This window comes from Miniopterus natalensis, chromosome 21, assembly GCF_054644295.1.
Source record: "Miniopterus natalensis isolate mMinNat1 chromosome 21, mMinNat1.hap1, whole genome shotgun sequence".
NCBI lineage: Eukaryota > Metazoa > Chordata > Mammalia > Chiroptera > Miniopteridae > Miniopterus > Miniopterus natalensis.
Genome location: NC_142101.1, coordinates 12483166 through 12505433, shown reverse-complemented (window position 1 = coordinate 12505433; position 22268 = coordinate 12483166). Strand labels below are relative to the sequence as shown.

The following is a 22268-nucleotide window of genomic DNA, read 5'->3' as shown; positions in this document are numbered from 1 at the left end:
CCCTTCCCTGGCCTGCTCTGGGCCAGGACGCTGACCTCTATGGGCTGCCTCACCTGCTTCAGGTGTGTCGCCCAGCGGAAGGCACTGGCAGGGATGGAGGAAAGAAGGAGAGAGGTTGGCTGTTGGCTCCTCCAGCTCCCTGACCATGATCATGGCCTCTGTCCTGCAGCCCCCCTTCCTCCACCTCCTAGCCCTCTCCAGACTCAGACAATACCCCCTCCCCTCTCCCTGCCCCTTCAGGCTCAGGGGTGGGAATGGCCTCCCACTGTTTCTAATCCTCAGCATTTCATCTCCTTGGGGGTTCCCTGGGCCTTCCTGGGCCTCTGTGAATAGTCCCTTCATCTGGCCCTGGCTCAAGCCTCTCTTTCCTGCTGGGACCCCCACTGGCACAGAGACGTTTGTGTTTAGCACCCTAACCGGGCACCCCCTTAGCATCACTGCCCTTCCCCCCACCTTACCCCCTCCCCCCTCGTTTTCCTAAAGAAGTTGGTTTCTAACAGTCTTCCTCCAGGAAGCTCTGGAACAGCCTGTACAGGAGCCAGAGCCTCCCGCCGTCTGAAAGGTGTGGGCGTCCAGCTTCCAAATGGCTCTCAGTGCTCGTGAGATGCCACATTCCCACGTGGGCTGGGGGAGGGGCAAGGAAGAGGAGGGGCGGGGGCTGGAGACAGTGCTGAGCTTGGGGGGGGGGGGGTTATTCAAACCAGGAATCTTCTTCCTGCGTTTTCCTTTATGGTTTTTCATGTTTTTGCACCAGCCACAGCTCCTCCTTGGGCAGTTCTGGCCCCTGTTGCTTGGCTCAGAGATCTCTCTGCTGCCCACCTGCCCAGCTCTTTCCCCAGCCAGGGTTCCGCCCCTTTCCCCCAGGAAACCCAGATGCTGGAAGCTTTGCTGCCCCAGGGCCACTGCCCTCCTTCACCCTGGAGCCCTGCCTTTTCTTTCTTTCTTTTTAAAATATATCTTTATTGATTTCAGAGAGAGGGAGGGAGAGGGAGAGAGAGACAGAAACATCAATAATGAGAGAGTCATTGATCGGCTGCCTCCCGCACGCCCCCCCCCCCCCCACTGGGGATGGAGCCCGCAACCCGGGCATGTGCCCTGACCTGGAATCGAACCCCGATCTCCTGGATCCTAGGTCGATGCTCAACCGCTGAGCCATACCGGCCGGGCAGCTCTGCCTTTTCTGAGAGATTCACTGCTCAGTCCACCTCTCTCCCTCTTCCCCCCATGTGAGTCCACAGCCCTGCCAAGCTTCCAGAACCAGCTCAGCATTCTCAAGCGACCATGGGCTATTTTTCCATCTTTATCATCATTTTGGAAGACGCAACATCTGCCCGGCCTGTTTCCTCCTTCCCCTTCCTGCGATAAAAAAGATATTGAAGGCAAGTCACCGTCTCAGTCCAGTGTCCTTTCCACTCCCTAGGGCCCATCATTTTGCTTTTCTGTCTTTCATTTCTCCTGCCCTCTCCCCCTTTGGAGATGGAGACCAGCTAAAGAATAAAATGGTTTGTTCATAGTTTCTTTTCTTTTTTTTCTTCCACTCACAACAAGAACCTCCGCTGTTTGAGTTGGTAAAGCCCCGATGATTCCTTGTTATGAGACGAGTCATCAAAACACGCCTAGTACATTTTGTCTTTACAAAAGACACCGAAGAGTAATGCATCATCTACTTAAAAGGATCCCCTTTGATAGCCATCCCAATTACGTTTTTAAAAAGTTCTAGTTGGATACTTCTGAATCTGCTCTCCCCCCTCCTCTCCTGTGTGATTTGTGTTCAGACTTCTGAGAAGCAGGTTTTATAATTAGAGATTCAGCCAGGCTAAATCACAGCGGCAGAAGCTTATGCAACTGCTAAAAACCTATGGGTTAAAAATGGAATTGTCTTGCAGAGTGGGGAAGGTAATAATATCGGTGATGTGAAAATAGTATTTCGGCAACTCAGGTCTCTTACCCACATTCTTCTGCACCAGAAGGTCTTGGTGTCATTTTCCAGAATAAATCGAAAGTGCCACTTCTTATTAGGAAAACAATACAAATCAAACTTTACTTTCACAAACTCAACCCTCTGTCCCGTTAACCCAGGGCCAGGAGCTCTTTTTACTGACTTTTGGCTGTCATGTCACAAAACACGTTTTGTATTTGTTAGAATCTGTATGTTCACGAATGCCCATAAGGAAACAGATTTTAGATCTTTCTAAGTGGGTTTTGGTAATTTGCTATTTTAAAAATACTTGTGAGACCTTTACAGTTGCCATGGTGATATAATTTCCATAAACATGATTTTCGTGGGGATTTTTGCACAGTAAAGGCTGAGGTTGGTATGCAATGCTGGGGGGGTGGGGGGGGGAGTAGGTGGTACATTTGGCAGCCAGCCCATTGCTGCTTCCCTCACATGCTGCAAATCTGATTCCAAGAACTCATGTTTATGGCAGAGACCTGGCTCTCTAAACAACACAACTGACACGAGAGGCTTCTGGGAAGTAGACCTGGCCTGGGAGAGGCCAGCCCGCTCCCTGGATGAAGCCAACAGGGTGGCGGATCATGGGCGCCTACCCTGCTGATCATGGTCCTGTCCAGGTCAGAGTGACCTGCAATCTCTCCCCAAACCTTGGTTGCATAAAACCTTTGAGGACAAGACACCCTGGAGTTGCCCAAGGGGTGGTAAAGAGCCTGAGGGTTCTTTTTCCCTTTTATCCATATTTGTCCAGGAAAAAAAAAATCCCACTTTAATGCACAATACTGCTGAAATGCTGAACATTTGCAATGGAAAATAATAGGAAGTGAAAATATTAGCTTAAACAGAACAAGAAAACATTGAGTAGGAAATAGATATAAAGCCATCTTGAATGCCAGTGGTTGAGGAAGAGCAGCTTTAATTAGAAAAAGAGAAAGTCCCAGTGGCCCCAAACTTTTTATCAATATTTGTTTGGGTTCATAGAGGGGCTTTATTGAGCTCACTGTTAAACTTCATTTCCCAGGAAATGGAATATACAAAAGAATCGAGGGAGAAGCAGAACAAATAAGAGAGAGAATTTTCTAATAACTAAAAACATTTTGGGAAAGAAATGACCAGTAAAAGGAGTTAAGGGTGGGGGTGTGTCAGCGCCAGATAACTCCACTGAGGGTTCTCTGGGGAGCAGGCCGGGCACTCGGTGCCAGGTGCTGTGTAATTGGGCACCGGGGCACAGCTGAGGGGTTTGAATCACACAGAATTATGAATCACAAGGAAAAATAATTACTGGAAAGCCATTGTGCTCACTGTGATAATTTATGAAGTGCCGGAAATTTGAACAGGGCCACCCAGTGGAGGAAGTTCCAGTCTTCCTAGCTGACAAAGTGCTGATCTCTGCTCCTTGAGAGCCAAACTGATGCCCGGGAGAGGCTGTGTGTGCACATCTGGTGTGTGCACCTGTGAGCCTGCACACCTGGTGCCTTGTACGTGTGTTCGCGTGTGAGCCTGCATACCTGTGTGTGCATGCATGTGTGAGCCTGCACTCCTAGTGCATGTGCACGTGTGAGCCTGCACACCCGGTGCCCCAAGTGTGCACAGTTCAAGGGTATGTTCAGAGGTTTGCACAAATCCAAAAGGCATAGAGCACCAGCTCCCCCTCGCACAGTGGGAAAAGGCCAGTGGACTGTCCAGTCTGCAGACTCTGTGGCGACAGCAGCCGCTGCGGACGCTGCTGACTTATGATTTAAGTGTGTTTATTGAAACCGAAAGAGTGATGAATGAAAGACGTCAGAGGATATTTTGTGCTTCTAGAGTAGCGAGGCTCTGGGTAAGGCTCATTCCAGGGATGACCCAGGCTGAGTCCTGAGGTTGCAGGATGGAAGGTGGGCACCTCTGCTGCTGGGACATGGGAATGTGACGCCGTCAACCCTGGGAGGGGTGACTTGTCTGGGACCAGGCGCCAGCCTGCAGGAATGCCTCCCAGGGCTGCTCAGAGGGCTTCTCAGGCATTTATTCTGCCCTGAAATATCCCAGATGAATCTGACATGGAAAGCTGCCAGAAAGTGGCTCGCTGCCCATCCTGAGTGGGAATCAGAGCCAGAACGGTGCCTGTAGGGCCGCTCCACCCTGTTCCCTTAACACACATTTAATTTAAAGCTTTCAAAAAAATAATGCATCAGTAGCAGGCGGCTTGGCTGGGGCTGGAGGGCAGCAAGGAGAAGGCCCAGGGTTGGTGCAGCCCCAGGGTTGGTGCTTTTCTGCCTGTTGCCCCCTCCGAGGGCCACTCCCCCCGCCCTGGGGAGGAGCACAGGCCCCTCCCTTGACGCAGGGCTCTGCACTGAGACCCAGACCCCAAAGCAGCGGGGAGCTGTGCCCTGGGGAATTGCCTTCTGAGGTGCTCCTCCACGCTCCAGGGCGCAGGGAGGCCAGGGCTGGCCCTTGCTGTCCCGGCCAGGAACGGGAAGATTTCATTCCCTGGGAGGGAACATTAAATAGACACAGAACCACCTGCCACACTGCCCAGGGGTGGGACACGGGAGGGAGACACTCCCCATGGGTTCCAGAGTGAAGGGCATTTGCTGATGTAAAATTAGGGACCCAGACTTTATTTATTTATTTATTTCTGGGGTGCTTCCCTAATCTCTGGTGACCTTTTTCTGGGTATAACTTTCTTATTTTGCTGAGGGCTTAGATCCCACTCTACTACGTGATAGTTATGTGACCTTGAGCCAGCTAACGAACCTCTCTGTACCTCAGTTTCTTCATCTGCAAAATGGGGGTAATAATAGTACCCACTTCACAGGACTCTTTTGAAGATTAAATGAGCACTTACGTATAAAGTGCTTACAATAGTGCTTGGAACATGGCGAGGGTTACATTTTATTTCCTGGCTCTGAAGGATATATATTTTTAAATCTCCCCCTTCACCCCTACAGCTCAGTCTCTGGTAACCACCACTATACCCCTCTGTTACCAGGAGTCTGGCTTTTTTTTTTTTAAGTTTCCACATGCGAGATTATGCAATATTTCTCATTCTGTGTCTTAATTCACTTAGCATTAAACCCTTAAGTTTCACCCATGTTGTCATAAATGGCAGGATTTTCTTCCTTTTAAAGGCTGAATTATATAGAGATATATAGATATAGATACAGATATAGATATAGATATAGATAGATATATAGATACAGATATAGATATAGATATAAATATAGATAGATATAGATAGGATATTTTAAAATCTATTCATTCATTTAGGTTCTTTCCATATCTCAACCATAATGCTGTAATGAACATGGGAGTGAAGATATCTCAAGATAGTGACTTTCTTTCCTTTGGATATATCCCAGGAGTGGGATTACTGGATCAGCTGGTAGTTCTATTTTTAATTTTTTGAGGGAAACTCCAGGCTGCTTTGCATAATGGCTGAACCAATTTACATTCCCACCTACAGTGCTCGAGGGATCCCTTTCCTCCCCACCCTGACCCACCCTGGTTATTTCTTGTCTTTTTGCTGACGCCTTTCTAGCAGGTGCGAGGCGATAGCTCGTTGCGGTTTCGAGTCGCATGTCCCTGCTGATGAGCGATGCTAAGCACCTTTTCATGTACCTATGGGCCATCTGTATGTCTTCTTTGGTGAAATGTCTATTCAGTTCCTCTGCTCATTTTCTAATTTTGAAAAATTAAGTACTATTATTATCACCCTTGGAACTGGTCCGAGAGGAGCCACGCTGTGTGACCAGTGGGCCACCAGACTGTGCGCCCCGTCGAGGCAGGACCAGTCCTCAGCGCTGCACCTCCAGGTGCAATGCCTGGCTCTTCACAGATGCTCAGTAATCTGGGAACAGAATAACTAGCCAGGAACATGGCTGATGTGTGGTCCTATAATCTCAGCGTGCACTAGAACCCTCTGGGAAGCTTGTTAAATGTCAAGTCCCAGTTCCCACCCTTGGAGAATCTGATTTAGTTATTAGTAGGAGTGGGGTGGGTCTGGGGAACTTATATTTTTTAGAAAGAACCCCATTTGAGAGAAACTCTTGGGAGCCTCCTTGTGTGCCACTCTGTAGTGTCCTGAAGCCGGGGCTGGGGAAGAAGAGGGAACCCAGGAGTGACTGCTACCAGCATAGCTATCTCTGCCTTCGGGGCTTGTGGGGAGGGTGGTGCCCCCAGGAGCCCTTCTGGTAGAAACACCGGGAAGACTGGAGCCTTCTAGGGAGAGAAGTCATGGTTGGATTTGGTCTAAAGCATGTTTAAGTCGGGGCCTCTCTACAGAAAATAGTGAGGTCAGTAGTTTCTAGGAATCCTAAAAGGAGCCCCCAGGATCCCCCAGGACAGGGCCACATTTCACTGGTCCCTCTCGGTGTCTCTGAATATCAGGGTCCCTCTAGTACCCTGGCCTGAGCTGGTCCCTCCTAGGAGGCCTCCTTCATGAGACCCTGCTTGGAGTCTGTAGGCATCTTTAGCCAGGACAGTGCCCTCCTTCCTGCCCAAGACCATCACTCCAAGCTCTGAAGGTGGCTCCTCTGGTTTGGGTCATTGGAGCAGATCATTGGATTTTCCCGGAGGTTCAAATTGAGGCCTTCGGAAACCAGCTGTTAGTTAACCAAAGTGGCCCAAGAGAAGACACAATGGTGTTTAGGAGGAATGTGCTTTTATGGAGCTGGGTGTTTAAAGAAACTTCTGGGGTTTGTTTCTTAGCAACAGGGCTCATCCAAAGCACACTGGCAATGTCAGAACATCCAATGATGCCCGCAGGCACCATAAAAAATACAATAAAAATCTGTGGAATAGGAGAGGCAGTCTGAGCATAGCGCCTCCAACAGGTAGAAAAACGCAGAACCCTGAACAGATGCAGCAGCCATTGGTTTAGACCAGAGAGCTCCAGGCGCCTCCCTCCCTCCCTCTGTCTTCTTTTGGGCCAGTGGAGGGAAGGGCTCACTGGGAGGCTCTGCTCTCCTCCTGCCCCCTCCTTCCCTGGCACCTGCAGCCCCTGGCTGGATCCAGGGGCTCAAAGATGTCCTCAAGACTCAGTTTCTCTTCCCAGGTCTTGGCCTTAAATCTTTTCCTCTATATTGTTTGATTTTTACCTGGGCTGTCTCTACACAGTGACTCTCAGGTGCTCTATAGTGACAATGCCTTTTAAACTAGCAATTCCAATGAAAAGAGGGCTTTTTCCTCTAACTGGACCAGTAGCGCTCCTGGAACTGAAGTTCATTGGTCTGGCTTGAGTCATGGCGCCTCCCTGAGCCAGTCACTGTGGCCCGGGGAGTGGAACTCCTGGATTGGCCAGGCCTGTACCATGTGCCGCCTTGGGAGTTGGGGGCTAAGGTCAGTCCCACCCAAACTTCATGGCCTGAATGTGAGGGAGAGGAAGGTCCCACTGTTTCCAGAAGAATGGGAACTGATATGAAGTAGGTGAAAGTAACAGGTGACCAGACAGGATGAGGGATGCGGTGACCTCACATAGACATGTGTGTCTAGGGAAGGCAAGGGTGGGGATATTACTCCCAGAATGGAGAGAGCTGAGCAGAGGAAGGTCCATGGAGGCTGCAATTGGCCTGCAGGCCAAGAAAACAGACAGGCTCTTAGAGAAATTGTCCCTGATAGAACCCAAGGCAGGATCAAGGAGTTTCCTAGGGGAGTTACTCATATTGGTTCACTTGACCCCTGTCCTCACCTTAGGGGTTTTGTGAGGACTAGAGGAGACTTTGCAGGCAGAGCCCTTGGGCAGGTCTGGCACAAAGCAAGCCCTCAGGAAAGGTGAGGTTGTCACTGTGCCCCATGGCTCACATAGGATTGGGGAGACTCAGGGAAGGGAAGCAGAGAGTCAGGAGCCACCCCACCTCGGAGCTGCAGGTTCCCAGAGAAATAGATTGGCCTTCCTGGCTCTCTGAAAGGCCACTCTCTCTGGACCCCACACCAGCGGGGCGCCTAGGCTGGGCAGTGTGGGAAGTGAGCAGGACGGAGGTGAGCCAGGTCCCTGAACTTGGCAGCTAGGCCCAGCTGGTCCCTGGGTTGTGGGGAGCTGAGTGGGTTGGTTAAGTGGCAACAGAGACATGGGGCAGGGTGGGTAAGAGCAGGCAATGGGCCAGCCTCTGACTACACAGTCCTGACTGGGGACAATGTGGGGGTAGTTCTGGAATCTATCAGATTTCCCAAAAGTGCCATTTCCAAGAGGGAAAAAGAACCAGCTGTTTCTACGGAGCTGCGTGCCTTACTCAGTCCCCCATTTCCAAGCCCCTTTCAGGGGATCAGAGCCTGGAGTGGCACTCCTAGCACAGATTCAGCTCTCACATCTGCAGCCTTCTTGCCCTAATAGGACATGTCTGGTGGTAAGTTTCTCCCCAGAGCCCGCCCTGGCGCCCGGCCTGGGGCCCAGTCCTGCCCTCCTGGCTCAGGGCCTCTACCTGTCATATTCCTGCTCGTTTAGAGTGTAGAAAGCAATGTGCTGCCCGAGGTTGCAAAACCCCAGATAAACCTCCTCCACCTAATAAGTTCTGCTTTGAGAAATCCATCAGCTGCAGAGGCGCTCTGTCTGACCCTGTAATTCTCTCCTTGGCTCAGTAATCAGCCGAGCATCCCCAGAAAGGCTCCCAGCCTCTCTCTCAGCCGCTGCCTAGCAGGTGGATTGATGGTCCAGCTTCACTCTGGGTCTCAGAGGCACCTCATTAAAGGAGGTGACACACAGTCCTCTGAGGCTGCTGGTCAGGTGGCTGCAGGAGCATTGTTAGAGGGAAAGGGCTGGTCCTGGGGTCGGGGTGGGCATGCTGTGTGTTCTGGGGTCCCCAGCAATGAGTGCTCCTAGGGGGCCGGGAGCCTCCCTATGGGCTGGACCTCTTTATTCAGCTTAGCATTCAAGTCAGAGAAGAAAAAGAGATTCTTCTTATACTTTAGAAGCCACGATGAGATTAAACTTAGTCATGGAGAGATGACACACAACCGAGGCTCCCAAGGCTGCTGTCTTGAGTGCTATGTCCCAGGTGAAGACTCGTCACTCACTGAGGTTGCCAATGACTAGTGAGTTAGTAAACACCAAAGGTCATTTTTCTTATTGTGGTAAAATATTCATAACAAAATTTATCATATTAGCCTTTTAAGTGTACAAGTCTGTGGCATTAAGTATATTCACAATGCCATGCAACCTCCATTCATCTCCAGAACTTCATCATCTACTGAAACTCTGTACCCATTAAACAATAAGTCCCGTTCCTCCTCCCCCTAGTCCCTGGTAACCCCTATTCTACTTGCTGTCTCTGTGGAATCATGCAATATTTGTTCTTTTGTGACTGGCTTATGCAACTTTAGCAAAGTGTCCTCAAGGTTCACCCATGTTGTGGCATGTGGCATCATTTCCTTTTTCGAGGCTGAGTACTATTCCATTGTATGGCTACCCCACAGTTTGTGTATCCATTCATCTGTTGATGGACACTTGGGTAGGGCACTTAAAAAATGCAGTGGTTGTTCTAAGGGGCCCTAGATGTCTGGCTGTGACATCTCACCATGCTCTCTAGGGCAGACTTGGAGCATCACGGGAGGGGGTGTTCCCAGAGGTAAAGAGGAGAGGGGCACGGCTCTCTGGTAAGGGCTGTGTGTGGAAGGCAGTCAGGTTGACTCCCAGCATCCTTTGTACCAAGATGACTAGTGTAAGCCAGTCTTAGAATGTCATACCTCTGGTGGGTGACTGGTTTAGAAAAGGCAGGTGACCCAATGATCATTAAGAAGGGAATTGTTTTGTTAGGCTTAAAAGGAAGACCCTCTTTTTATTCATCCAGACATTGTCATGTTAAGACTGAGCTTTCTGGAGCTGCTGTGGCCATCTGGGTACCAGGCTGAGGTTGAAGCCAACGCCAAGAGTGCCAGTGCAGAGAGATGCAGAGAGCCCGGGCCCTTGGTGGCACAATTGAACTTAATTATCCAACCTCTGAACTACCTTTGGACTTCCTGTCATTTGAGATGATAAAAGCTTCATGTCACTTAAGCTAGTTTGAGTTGGTTTTGTGTCCAAAGCATCCTAAGAGACATCAGCTATGAGTAGTTATGTTCCTCTGCTAGACCCTCCCTCCAGCTGACTATCTTTGGAAACGAAGCATAAACATAGGGGTAATTTATCAGTCGCAAGAGTGAAATGAGCCTGCCGTTAACTGTAAATATAGATGTAAGGTAACAAATAACCAGTTGTGGTTGGTATGTCAGCTGATTACACTGCGTATCCACCCTGATGTCCCCAGAACCTCGGTTGGCATTCCTGGCATTGCATCAGGATGTGTGGCATAAATGGCAGATGCCTCTCTGCTTGTGCCTGCTCCGTGGAGCCCTGGGGAGGTGGCCTGGGGCACTCCAGCAGGTGATAGGCTGAGTCTAGATGGGCACTCTGAGTCTAGATGGGCAGGGGAGGCCTGACTCCATGAGCAAAGATAGTCACAGCATTTCAGGGAAGTTCACATTTACCCGATGTACTTTTATGGAGGATACTCTTGTCCTGAGCATCACCGGTCCCAGAAGGGCTGCGTGGCTCAGAACAAGCCGAGCACACATTCCTTCCCCACGGAGGATCTGCTCTCAGGGTGGGCAGCGCATTCTTTTGAAAAATTTACATCATTCCCAGAAGGCTCACCCAAGGAGGGTGACATTCATTTCTGGAAATAGCCGATCTGCAGCCAAGGGAGGTGAATGGAGGGGGTGACTAAGCTGAGTATCCTGATTTCCGTGAAGTCAGGGTGAACTGTGACCAACCCTTGGAGTCTGAGTCCTGATATGTCCCGGGGGGTCACTCCCACAGGCCTCATGTTCTGACAGTGTATATGGAAAATAGAAATAGCATTTCAGGAATCAACGCTCGTACTTTGAGTCTACTGTCTGTGTGAACGGATTGCTCACACATCTGAAATGTTTTGACATTTCACTGAGGGGAAGGGGTTGGGATCTGGTGCCCAAACCCTTTTGGGGAAATTTCCACTGATTTGTGTTTTGTTTGTGTCCACTTTGGGGTGTGGGGCAGTCTGGGACACAGAGTCCTTAATGCTGCTCACGTAGCTCTTTCTGGTCAGGGTTTTGGTCTCTTGTCAGGCTGTCCCCTGAGGGCTTCTGTCCCCTTTCTGTCCCCTTCCCAGACCCTGACAGGGGTGGGAAGCTACTTCCTGGATTGCACAGCCTCCCAGAAGCTGAATCATTTTCATTTTCAAATGGCAGAGTGGTACCCAGCCCAAGCGTCCTGGGGACTGAATTCTGCTGGGTGCCAATAATAACATGAATAATAACCATCCTAGGAGTGGGGGATGCTCTGTGAGGGGAGGTGAAGGCTGAGATCCTGCAGTGGTAAGTGCCCGAGTAGGGCTGGAAGCTGGGATGTGACTCCACTTACCTTTACCACATTGCCTTTCCTAAGCAGCCCAGGCCTTCAGAGGATGTGCAGGCAGACTGTCTTTGTGGGACCTCGGCCTGTCCCTCATCTGCAAGGACCAGAAAGCGAGATCATCTCCTTGGCCTGTGTAACCAGCTTCTCCGCTAAGACGGGCCATCTGTTCATTTGCTAAACCCCCACTAAAGTCCTGCCATGTTCCAGGCATTGCACTGGCCCTGGAACGTAAAGGGGAGCAAAATGCAAACCCTATTTCTGGAGTAACAGTAGCTGAGTGACAGGCTTCCTATGGTGCTTCCTGGGTGCCCTGTACTGTTCTAAGCACCCACACCTCCCGCAATGTCCAGGATAACACAGGGAGCTAGAGATCATTCCAGGTACTAGAATCAACAAACCCCTCTGTTGTTTAGGCCTGTTTGAGTGGGTTACTTCCAAAGTAAAGACCACAGTGGACACTCCCTGCCTGCAGTGTGGCACGTCCCTGCAGCCTGAGCAGCAACATCAGCCCTGCTCATAGAAAGCCATCTGGAGCCTGATCCCGTGAGCCCTGGCAGGACGTTGTCCCTGGCCCAGGAGCACACACACAGGCCACCCCACAGGGCACACAACCAGGAAGGAGCAGGTGCGTCTTCTGGGCCTGTGGGAGTCCCCAGCCGAACAGGGGACACCTGACTACGAGCCGCCTCCTTCCTCCTTCCCTCCTTCCTCCCTGGCCCTCGGGGAGGCTGAGCTGCCAGCTCCTTTTCTGCTGTTGTCATGTGGCCACCTAAATGAATCCGCAGTGGCTCCTCGGGGTCTCTTGAGCCTGGAGTCATTTCCTGGCTGCCAAACAAGGGCCCACGGTATCCACCCTCTGGTCCCACCGCCACCAGATGAGCTCCAGCCTCCCACTCGGCTTGGACCCCCTTTGCCTGATTAACTGGGAATGACGCCCTAGGGCATCCCAGAGGCCTTCCTGGGAGTTTGGGGTGTTCCGTGGCAGCCCCAGCACAGTCACACGACATCATTTATTTTTCTGTGTCAGGTGCCTGCGTGCCATGTGTCCCCTCGTTTGCTTCTCTGTGGCCAGTTAGAACCATCTGACGGCCAGCCTTGCCGAGTTGGATCCTGAGAGGTGCCTGAAGCTCTTTTTGAACCTGAAAAAGGATTTGCTTTTTGAAAAAAAGAGAAAAAGCTACCTATAACTCTGCATGGCAGAACTGTTTTCATTTTGCTTCATACGCTCCAGCCCTGTCCACGCACATAAATGTTTGTAAATAATCCCCGGCATAATATACATACTATTTCTGTCATTTCACTTAAAACGCTTCCCTGACTCGCTGCGCAGTCATCACGCTTACAATATTCACTGGCTGCATAATACGGCGGCATATGGATTAGCAGGAGCCTCTGGCTACATGAGGCTGACGTGGTGAACTTAGCAACAGTCATGCAGTTGCCCTGGTCCTTTGAGAAGGGGGGGGAGTAGTCACTTCGGCTACAAGCCACGGTGAGAGCAGGAGTCACCGAGGTCCTCAGTTTCATTCTCATATTCTTAGTGAATATCTTCTTATTTGCCAGGGATCTAGTCCAGCGTCACCTCCTGGGGACGGCTTCCTGGTCACCTGCCTCCCGAGTCTGGGACAGGGGCCTCCTTGTGCTCCCACATGTCCCTGATTCAGTGCACGCTGTGTTCCGAGGGCTTTCCATGCACTGGCTGAGTCCTTACGCCCACCCTGTGGGGCAGGCTACTCTCACTGTCTTAAGCTTCTACATGGGGAAACTGACGTCTAGAGAAATATGTCACTTGTCAAGGTCTCAGGCCCTATGCGTGGTGCAGCCAGGATTCGGGCCCTGGCATTCTGATGCCAGAGCTCACCTTTGTGACCACAGTGTCATCTTGCCTCCTCCCCTCTTGCAGGACTGACCACACAGTGGTGGGTTCTGGGCCTGATTTGTCTTTCTCACGACCCCGTGGGATTCGTGAGGGCCGGGATTCTTCTTTTCGTTTGGATCCACGTGGGTTTAGCCCGGTTCTTGGCACCCGGGAGGCGCTTCATGAATGCTGCCTGAATATATGGACAAATGAATGGACAAATGAGGCCGAGGTGGCGTGGTTGGAAATGCCCCACTATCCCCCACAGGCCTCCACTGCGAGGGTGAGCTGCAGGGAGGTGCTGTCCTCCCACCTGCCTAGTGTGTGTGGCCACAGCTTTGGGCACCAGGGGACAGCTCCCCACAGCACTCCCAGGGCTGAGTGCCCCCTAGGGCCTGGCACACCTGGCCCCCCCCCACACTTGGTGGCTGCAGGCCCAGGGCAGCCTTGTCCCCATGCTTGAATCAATAAAGAAAGAGGGACTCAATGTCAACAAGCTCGGTGCTGAGCACGTGGTAGGTGCTTCACAAATGTTATTTGGGTGATTGAATGAGGGTCACCCATGAACCTCAGGTCTTAGCCTAGCCCTTGAGGATGAAGGACATCCGCTAAAGCAAGGGGGTGGATGCAGGCCCCGGGGTTCCCACCCTCTGCCCCTGGGGCAGCCGTTTCCAGAGAGTGCCTTTGGGGTTCGTTGTGTTGCAGATTCTCACTGCGCTGATCTCAGAAAGGCTCCCTGGCAGCTGTGACCTTGGGCAGGGCCCCTCTCTGTTTTAATCTCAGTGTCTAGCCAGCCGTGGAAATTTCATCTTGCCAGGTTGCAAATTCTCAGGAGATGGAAGCTGTGTTGTCTCCTCTAACCAAGGTCACCACTGCTGCCCTGGCCCATCTTTCCACCCCAGTGACCATCCTGAGCACCCGTCCTGCGGAAGGTGGGTGGACAAAGCTCAGGCCTCCAGGGCTCCCCTGCCCTGGTCATTACACACCGTCCTCCCCATCCCATCCCCACTCTCTCAGTTCCCTCTCTGGCATTTAATTTAAGCCCAGAATCTGTCATGACAAGGCTCAGAACTGGGGAACTGAGATTTTCCATGAGGTTATATTTCTGCTCAGGTTCAACACCCTGGGGAGATCCTGGGGCCTCCTTGGGCCCCCACAAGGGGGGCCTGCAGTCTGCTCTGCAGCTCCCCTGCCCCTTGAGGTCCGTCCAGGGCTGGGAGCGCATCTTGGAGCTGGGCAGGGATCCAGCAGGGGGACAATGAAGGCAGAGGAGATCGCTAACAAGCGCAGGGAGCCTGATGCAACACCAACATCATTAAAATTAGCTACCAGTACCAGTCAACCAGCCTGCAGCAGGATAACCAGCCTGATGTCACGGTGGGAGGGGGGACAGAGGAGCTGGTCTCATTTTCTCTGTCCTTGGAAGGCAGGGCGACAGATTTATCTGTGACAGCCAGGGGGACTTCCTGTCCTCCTTTCTTTGTGCCATGAAGCCCTTTCAGTTGGAAAATTTAAGGTTCACCCCATGGCGTGGTAGCAACTAAGGAATTTCCTCCACTGAGGTCTCACTTTAAGTTCCCTTATCTGTTTGAAGATGTCCGCCCACTGCCTTTTCCTGGGTTTCTCAGTCCTTGGATCCCAGGTAGCCCTGTAGTGGCTGCCTGATGCCCAGGGAGGAATACAGTGTGCACCCCGAACTGTTACTTTCTGAGTGGGGGTGGAGAGAAGAGGGGGCCTGGGCGTGGAGGGCCAGCTGGGCAAGGGCAAGGGCGACGTGGTTCAGGATGCCTCACACCTTCTCTTTGCAGGACAGAAGCTCGCCCATCATTATTTTTCTTCCATGAAACCCATGCTTGGAAGGATTTAAGTCATGCAATTCACAGCCTCATCTCTAATTGATCCAAAGTGGATAGAATGGCCACTAGGACCCCAGTTACTGCATTGAGATAATGTGCTTTCCAAATGCTTATGAGCCGGCATCCTGATGGGCTGGGGGGACCCCATTAGGGTGTCTGCGTGCTGTTTGGAGTGGTGAACACAGTTCACACACCCTTCGTGCCGCTGGCTCAGGGTCTGTGGGTTGGAGGCACTGGCAGATTTGTTTGGAAGAACTTTGAGGGTGGCCAGGGTGACGAAGATACTAGAACTATGTTTTGACTTGCGCTGTTGTCTCTCGGTTTTAGAATCTGGCTCCTCTCTGCAAGGATGTGTTGAGTCTACAAAACTTCCCAAATGAGGACACAGCTGTCCTCCAGGAGCTCCGCAGCCTTGAACCCCGGGCTGACCGTCCTTGACTCAGAGGCCCCTTCACCTTCAAAGACACACGGTCCCCCTCATGGGGGCCTGAGCACCTTCTCCTCAGACTGTTTCAGAATTTGTTGAGCTGAAAAAGCCAGACAGTGCCTTCCCCCACACAGTGTCCAAAATCTCCCCTTTCTGCCCCGTTTCTTAAGGAATCAGAACGGAAGGTGTAGACAGGAGCGCGCCGAGCCCCGTCGAGGGTCGAGACCTCATCGTCTCTGCTCACTGAGCCAGGGGCTCCGCCCCTGCGCACTTTCAAACTCATTTCTTTCTTCCTTTTGTCCAGAATCACTTGTGAATTTAGAGTCACTTCTCCTGCCTTTCCATTTCCATTTCCATTTCCAGTTGAAATAATTGCTCAATGATGAAAAGCTGCTGACCGCGCCTTCTGAGTTCAGATCTCGGGGTGGCGGGACCTAGCGAGGTGTATTTTTAGCACAACCTCCATTGCTTCTTATGGCCCCTGAGGTTTGAGAATTGAAACTTCATAGGGCTGAGTTGGACCCTGAATGTGATCTTCCATTCATCACATCCTGGCTCCGAACTGGACAGCCGTCGGCAGTGTGGCCTGTTTCGTAGGGTGTGGCTTGTCCTTCCAAGTCAGCTGTGAGGTCCTGGCCAGGCCTTCCCTTCCCTTTCCTTCCTGTCCCTCAAGCTCCCGGTCAAGGTTGTGCTAGTAAGAGGGCTGTGCCCAACCCACCCTCCCTGGAGGACTGACAGAGGGCGTCTAGGTGTAAGTCACAGCCACTGACGAGCAGTACATCTTAATGACTGCAGAGCCAGCTGCAGGTGACATCTGGGCTCTGACTTGCCTTACTGGCCTCGGTCCCAGGGGAGCACTTTTTATCAGGAGCAGCTGCTTCGGAGACAGCTCTGCCCCTCTCCCCTAGTCCCAAGAAGCCACACGATCCCCTTCCCAAAGCAGCGCCTTCCACAGCTCCCATGTGAGTCACTCAAAAAGCTGACCCCATGGGACTCTTGAAAGACATTTCCAGCCCCCAGGCTCTGTCTCAGGAGCAGAGCTGTCCCCTCTGCTGATGGGAGACTGCAAGCTCTCCCCCAGGACCTTTTGTAACTTCCAGGACAGAAGTGGACAGAGCCTTTCTCTTCCCTACTGCCTGCATCTGGGGCCTGAGCCCTGAGCTCCTTGGGGCAGCCAGAGGCTTCAGCAGTGACAGGGGTGGGGGTGGGGGTGGGGGTGGGGGTGGGGGGGCCTGTGGTTGCTACGAGTCTCCATGGGGTGGGGTGGGGTTCTCCTTCAGCCTTTCTTCTTCGGGATCATGGGAGGGCTCAGACACACAAAGCACATGTCCCTGCCTAAGTGCCAGGTGTCATAACACGCTGATTTGGTTGGTTGACAGTACAGTTCATTTTTCTTTGTGCCAGCTGGTGTTGGCCAGGCCTTGACACCCCCAGAAACTTTATGCCAGTCCCCCTGCCTGTGCCACAGAGGATCACCCCCCCTACTCAGCACTGAGTCATGTGGGGGACGCTGTTGGACAGAGTGAAAGGCCGGAATTGTGGGCTCATTTCTAGCTCTGGCTCTGCCTCTGCCAGGCCAATCTCTCCACCTCTCACACGATTCACAAACCCGATTGCATGTTAGAAACAGCTGGGGGACTGTTTCTCTTATTTTCAAACAAGCAACCCCACACCTGTCCCTAGGCCTTTGGTGGTCTCCAGGTGGGGCCCTGGAACCTGCATTTTAAAAAAATATGTTTTTATTGATTCCAGAGAGAAGAAGGGAGAGAGAGATAGAAACATCAATGATGTCACTGATCGGCTGCCTCCTGCACGCCCCTTACTGGGATCGAGCCTGCAACCCTGCATGTGCCCTGACCGGGAATCATGACCTGGTTCATAGGTTGACGCTCAACCACTGAGCCATGCCCGTTGTGTGAACCTGCATTTTTAAAAAACTCAGTTTGAGATTTCTGACGCAAAAAGCAGTTTGGAAAAGTGCTGTAGATCCCTCACTCCTCACCTTCTCATCTTATCAAGACCTTTGACATCCACTTAGCCCTGATCTGGTTATACTTTTATCTCCCCTCTGGGGCAGCTTCTCCTCAGCAGATAAACAAGCTTAAGCCTCTCCCAGGAGCTTTTCGAAACAGTGGTCCTCACCACGTCCTGGAATCCACACCTCATTGTCTCCCCTAACCTCTGACATCCTGCTCCTGCCACTCGCTCCCTCAGATTGGCTGCTCATGGCCTCATCAGACCTGTGCTTCCACCCGGTCCCCTCACCATCTCTGCAGCAGGTGACCCTGGCCACCACCTTCTCTTGCCTGAGACTCTCCTCTCCTGTGTCTGGTCTTTCCTTGAATTCCATGCCCTCCTGGGTGACCCCTTTCACTTCAGTGACTTCCACAGCTGTAGTTGACCCCTCCCGAGTCTCTGTCCCCAGCTTGGCTCCACTCAGCTGATGGACACGGCTTCTCCCTGGTTTATGGCTCCACCTTCACCACATAGTATGAAAACCAGGCCAGGGCAGGGCCCCTGCCCCTTCCTTTCCCACCATGCAGCTGGTCACTGATCCAGGCATAATTCCCTGTTGAAACCCTTCCCAGGGGCTGCCAGTTGCCTGGCTCTTGGGTCCCTCCCCAGCCTGTCCTCTGCCCACCCCAGCCTCATTCTTTGAATTTATGTTTTTTGTTTACTTTTTTAAACCAAAGTATGAACTAGCTTTGTTTCTCATCACTGTGTCCAGCTGCCCTTCGCCACTCAGTCCCCTGTCCCCCTCTGAGTTTCGGGACATACACTCCGGGTTGTCTCTGGGAACCCCTCTCCCCTTCCTTCCCATCAGCTTTCCAGACCTTTCCCCCCAATCACTTACCCTTCTGTGAAGTCTTTCTTGATATAACCAAGCAGAATTCGTCACTTCCTTTTGTGACCCAGTGGCCCCACCAGAGTGTGAGCTCCCCGGGGTGCGAGTGGGCCGAGCCCCCACTGCCTCTCTGGACTCTGTGTTCCCAGGATCCAGCACAGGCACATGGTCCGTGCTCGTGAAATAAACTACGACTAACACGTGGTGCTCATGAAACAAATTAGAACTAACGAGTTGCTGTTGGGGAGGGCTCTTTATTTAGCAGGTAAGGCTCATTTAGAATAATTAACGCCTCTTCATATGAAAATAAGCTAAAATCATTTAAAAAATTTCCTGCTGAGTTGATTAAAACAATGTTTTTATATTATCAATCCATGCACTTAGCCCTTACCTTATATGGCAAAAGGAACCTATTACCATCATTTCCTAATTAGTGAAATTATTTATCCAAATTAATAATAATTAATAAGTTCATTAATAATAAATGTACCTAAATTAATGGAACTTCAGGTACTCTAGGTACAAATCGCACAAATTAGTATGTATACAATGTGCTTATATTTTTATACATGTTTTAAGAGTTATCATGAGTTTGTCAACGTGGGTAGAAGAGAGTATAGTTACCAAAAGCCCCCTCCATGCCACCCAGGTGCTGAGGTTGTCTCCTCTTTTGCCTAACACATTCCTCCCCCCCCATTCTTTCTATTGTGCTAAAATACACATAATTTGAAATTTACCTTCACGAGCATTCTTAAGTGTATAGTTCAGTGTTACCGAGTACATTCACAGTATCACGAAGCCGCCACCACCATCCATCTCCAGAATGTTTTCATCTTGTAAACTGAGACTCTGTCCCTGCTAAACAATAACCCCCTGTGGGGCCTCCTCCCCCCAGCCCCTGGCAGCCACCATTCTCCTTTCTGTGTCTGAGAATTTGGCTACTCTAAGTACCTCAGAGAAGTGGAATCATACAGTATTTGTCTTTTTGGGACTGGCTTATTTCACTTAGCATAATATCTTCAAGGTTCATCCATGCTGTAGCATGTGGCAGAATTTCCTTCCTTTTTAAGGCTGAATAAATTCCATTGTATGTATCCACCACATTTTACTTATCCGTTCATCCATCTAGAGACGACCTAGGTTGCTTCTATGTTTTAGTTGTTGTGAACAGTGCTGCTATGAACAAGGGTGTACAAATATCCCTTTGAGAGTCTGTTTTCAGTTCTTTCTGGGACTAGATCCAGAAGTGGAATTGCTGGATTTCATGGTACTTCTACTTGTAATTTTTCGAGGAACCGCCATAATGTTTCCCACAGCAGCTATATCAACTCTCCTTATTTTGAATGCAAGGGTGCAGCATCCCAGTCTTGGAAGAGCTTATGCTTCTAAACTATACAGATCTGGGTTTAAATCTGGGCTGTGCTTTGTGGGCAAGTCATTTAGCCTCTCTGAGCTTTGGTTTCCCCATCTGTACAATGGGGATACTAATCACCACCTCCAGAGGCTGGAAGAATTCAAAGGAATGCAGGTGGAAGGGGTAGCGCAGTGAAACACACTGTAGGTGTGCAGCTAATGGCATCTGTGTTATTTTTACTTAGTATTTTCCCCACACGTCTACTTTGGTAGTGTTCTTTGTTTGAATGGTGTCAGCTTGTGTTCATCTCATATCCCACATGCGTGATGCGCTAGCAGAGGCAAAGGATGGTGGCATACACTTTCTGATGGTCCCAAGCTCCCCTGTCTCTTCCTCTGGCCTCTACCGAGCCTTCAGTCCATGTCCCTATCATTTCTCAGCTGAGTTCATCTTTTTCAGACTTTCAAACTACCCAACACCCTGCCGGCAAGTTAACTTTCTTCAATTCCTGCTTCTAGTGTATTGCTGTTTTGCTCAAAACTCATCAGAGCTCGGTTCCCTATAGATTGGGCCAAACCCCTTATCCAGGGGCCCTGCAGCCCTCCCCCTCTTCCTTCCCCTCCCCCCATGTCGCCACTCCTGCCCCCAAGGCAAACCCTGCCCTGCTCCTTAATAGCAGGACAAATTGCAATGCCATCTGTGTTCCTCCAAAGGCCCCTTGGCAGCCCCACGCTATGCCTCCTCCAGGTGGCACATTGGTCTCTCTAGTGTGGGGACAAGAGGTGGGCTGGGGTCTGAGCAGGAAGGTGCTGGACACAGGCTACACCTCCCAGCACCCTAACATGGCTGTCCCGTCTGGCCTCTCCCAGGGACATTCGTCTCGGCCTTCACTGTGCTGTGCGGAGCCCGCACTGACCTCCCGGACAGGCACGTGTGCTGCGTCTTCTGGCTGAACATCGCGGCCGCCCTCATCCAGATCCTCACGGCCATCGTCATGGTGGGCTGGATCATGAGCATCTTCTGGGGCATGGACATGGTCATCCTCGCCAGTGAGTAGCCACTGTTCCCATTCCTCCTTGGGGGGCTGGGGCCGGGCCGGGATGAGGGGAGCGGGGCTGGAGCAGGAGCAGGGCCCAGAAGAGCCTGGGCATTTGTGATCCTGCGGGGCGCGGGCGCTTGGCAGGGAGACCTGCTGGGCCTGCTCCTGCTCTGAGGGCTCACCTGCGTCCCCTTGTCTCCCAGGCCCCCCACCGTCTTTATAGTTCAGACAGCCCCTCTGTTTTCTGTTTTCAGACTCTTTTCTCTCTCTCTTCTCTTTCTCACGCTGCCTATATCCTGTGCCGCTCCCAAGTTTCCCAGGGTGAGTCTGTTGATGGGTGCCCAGCCTCGTGCCTGGGCTGCCTGGGACCCTCCCCTGCCACCCCACCCACCCCCTCTTTCAGTTGGTCAACTGGCTTCTATTCTTAGCTTTTTATTTTGGAAAATATTTAAGCATAGACAAACCTAAAGGGCCTAGTCCGATGAGTCCCTGAAAGCCCAACAATTGTCAACTCACGGCCACTCTTGTTTCATCAGTTACTGCCTACATCTTCCCCCACCTCCAGCACTGGATTTTTAGCACCTAAAATTGATGAATAATCTGATATATAAAGATAAAAAAAACCAACACAGTTAAGTCCACTGAAGCTCCTCTTCAGGCTAAGTCACCAGCTAATGGGGGTAACCACTCAAAATTCCAGAATCATAGTTTGATCCTTAAATTTTTCAGTAGGCATCTTTAAAAAAAAACAAAACATAACCACAGTCCCCTTTCATATCCAAATAAATTAGCAACAATTCTCCAGTATCAGTAGTGGTCAATTTTTCCCAGTGGCCTCATAATTATCACCAGTGTTTTAAAGGCTCAGAACCCTCAGTCACGTTTGCGTGTGTCACAGACGTCCAGCTGGTTGAACACATGCCTGTTTATTCCCCCTGTAGGCCGCCTTCCTTCCTCCTCTCTGTCCACACACACCAGATGCCCATCACTTGGCGGAGCCTGTCTGGCACCTTCTCCCCAGGCTCTGCAGTGGGAAATCACACCAGGCCGGGCTGGTGGAGCCACTTGTGTGCAGGGGTGTGGATTTGGGGCTTGTAGATAAACTTCCGACCCCCACCCCAGACACCCGCCTCTCATAGATCCCCAGTTCTCCATTTACCCTTTGGATTTCCATTAAGAAGCCAATGCCCTTGGGAAAAGTTGGACCCTGACTATATGTAGCAGCCATTTACCTGTGTGAAGCAGATTCTAGTCTGGGGCACCTCGTGGAGAAATGCTGGAGGAAGGGGGTGTCTCACCGTCTCCCCTCTGCTTCTTTCTCACAGGCTACAAGGAGCAGGGCATCCCACAGCAGCTGTGAGCCAGGGGAGCCGCTGAGAAGTCCAGGGTGGTCCCGTGAGAGCCGCATCCAGCAGCGGCAGGCACAAGGGCCTTACATGTTGTCTTCTGCTATTTCCTGGGGTTGGAGTGGAAAGGGGGCATTTAAAGATATTATTTATTTTGGAAACGCATCTACTTTTCTCAGCAGGCTCTGAGGGCTCCGAGCCCCCCCCCCCCTGCTCCAGAAAGCCCTGTAGGCCCAGGCACCC

General features: G+C 51.3%; 1 protein-coding gene across 2 annotated transcripts in view; it reads left to right on the top strand.

Annotated features, from left to right (window-relative positions):
* Positions 1 to 22039, top strand: part of STUM (stum, mechanosensory transduction mediator homolog) — a 34918-nt gene extending 12879 nt beyond the window's left edge. The window contains exons 2-4 of one of the 2 annotated variants that reach the window (XM_087829011.1): positions 20510 to 20689; positions 20992 to 21000; positions 22005 to 22039. In XM_087829011.1, the coding sequence (XP_087685137.1) occupies positions 20510 to 20689; positions 20992 to 21000; positions 22005 to 22039 (224 nt within the window). The remainder of the gene's footprint in view (positions 1 to 20509; positions 20690 to 20991; positions 21001 to 22004) is intronic. The other variant, XM_087829010.1, reaches the window with a different exon arrangement.
* The last annotated feature ends 229 nt before the right edge of the window (positions 22040 to 22268 follow it).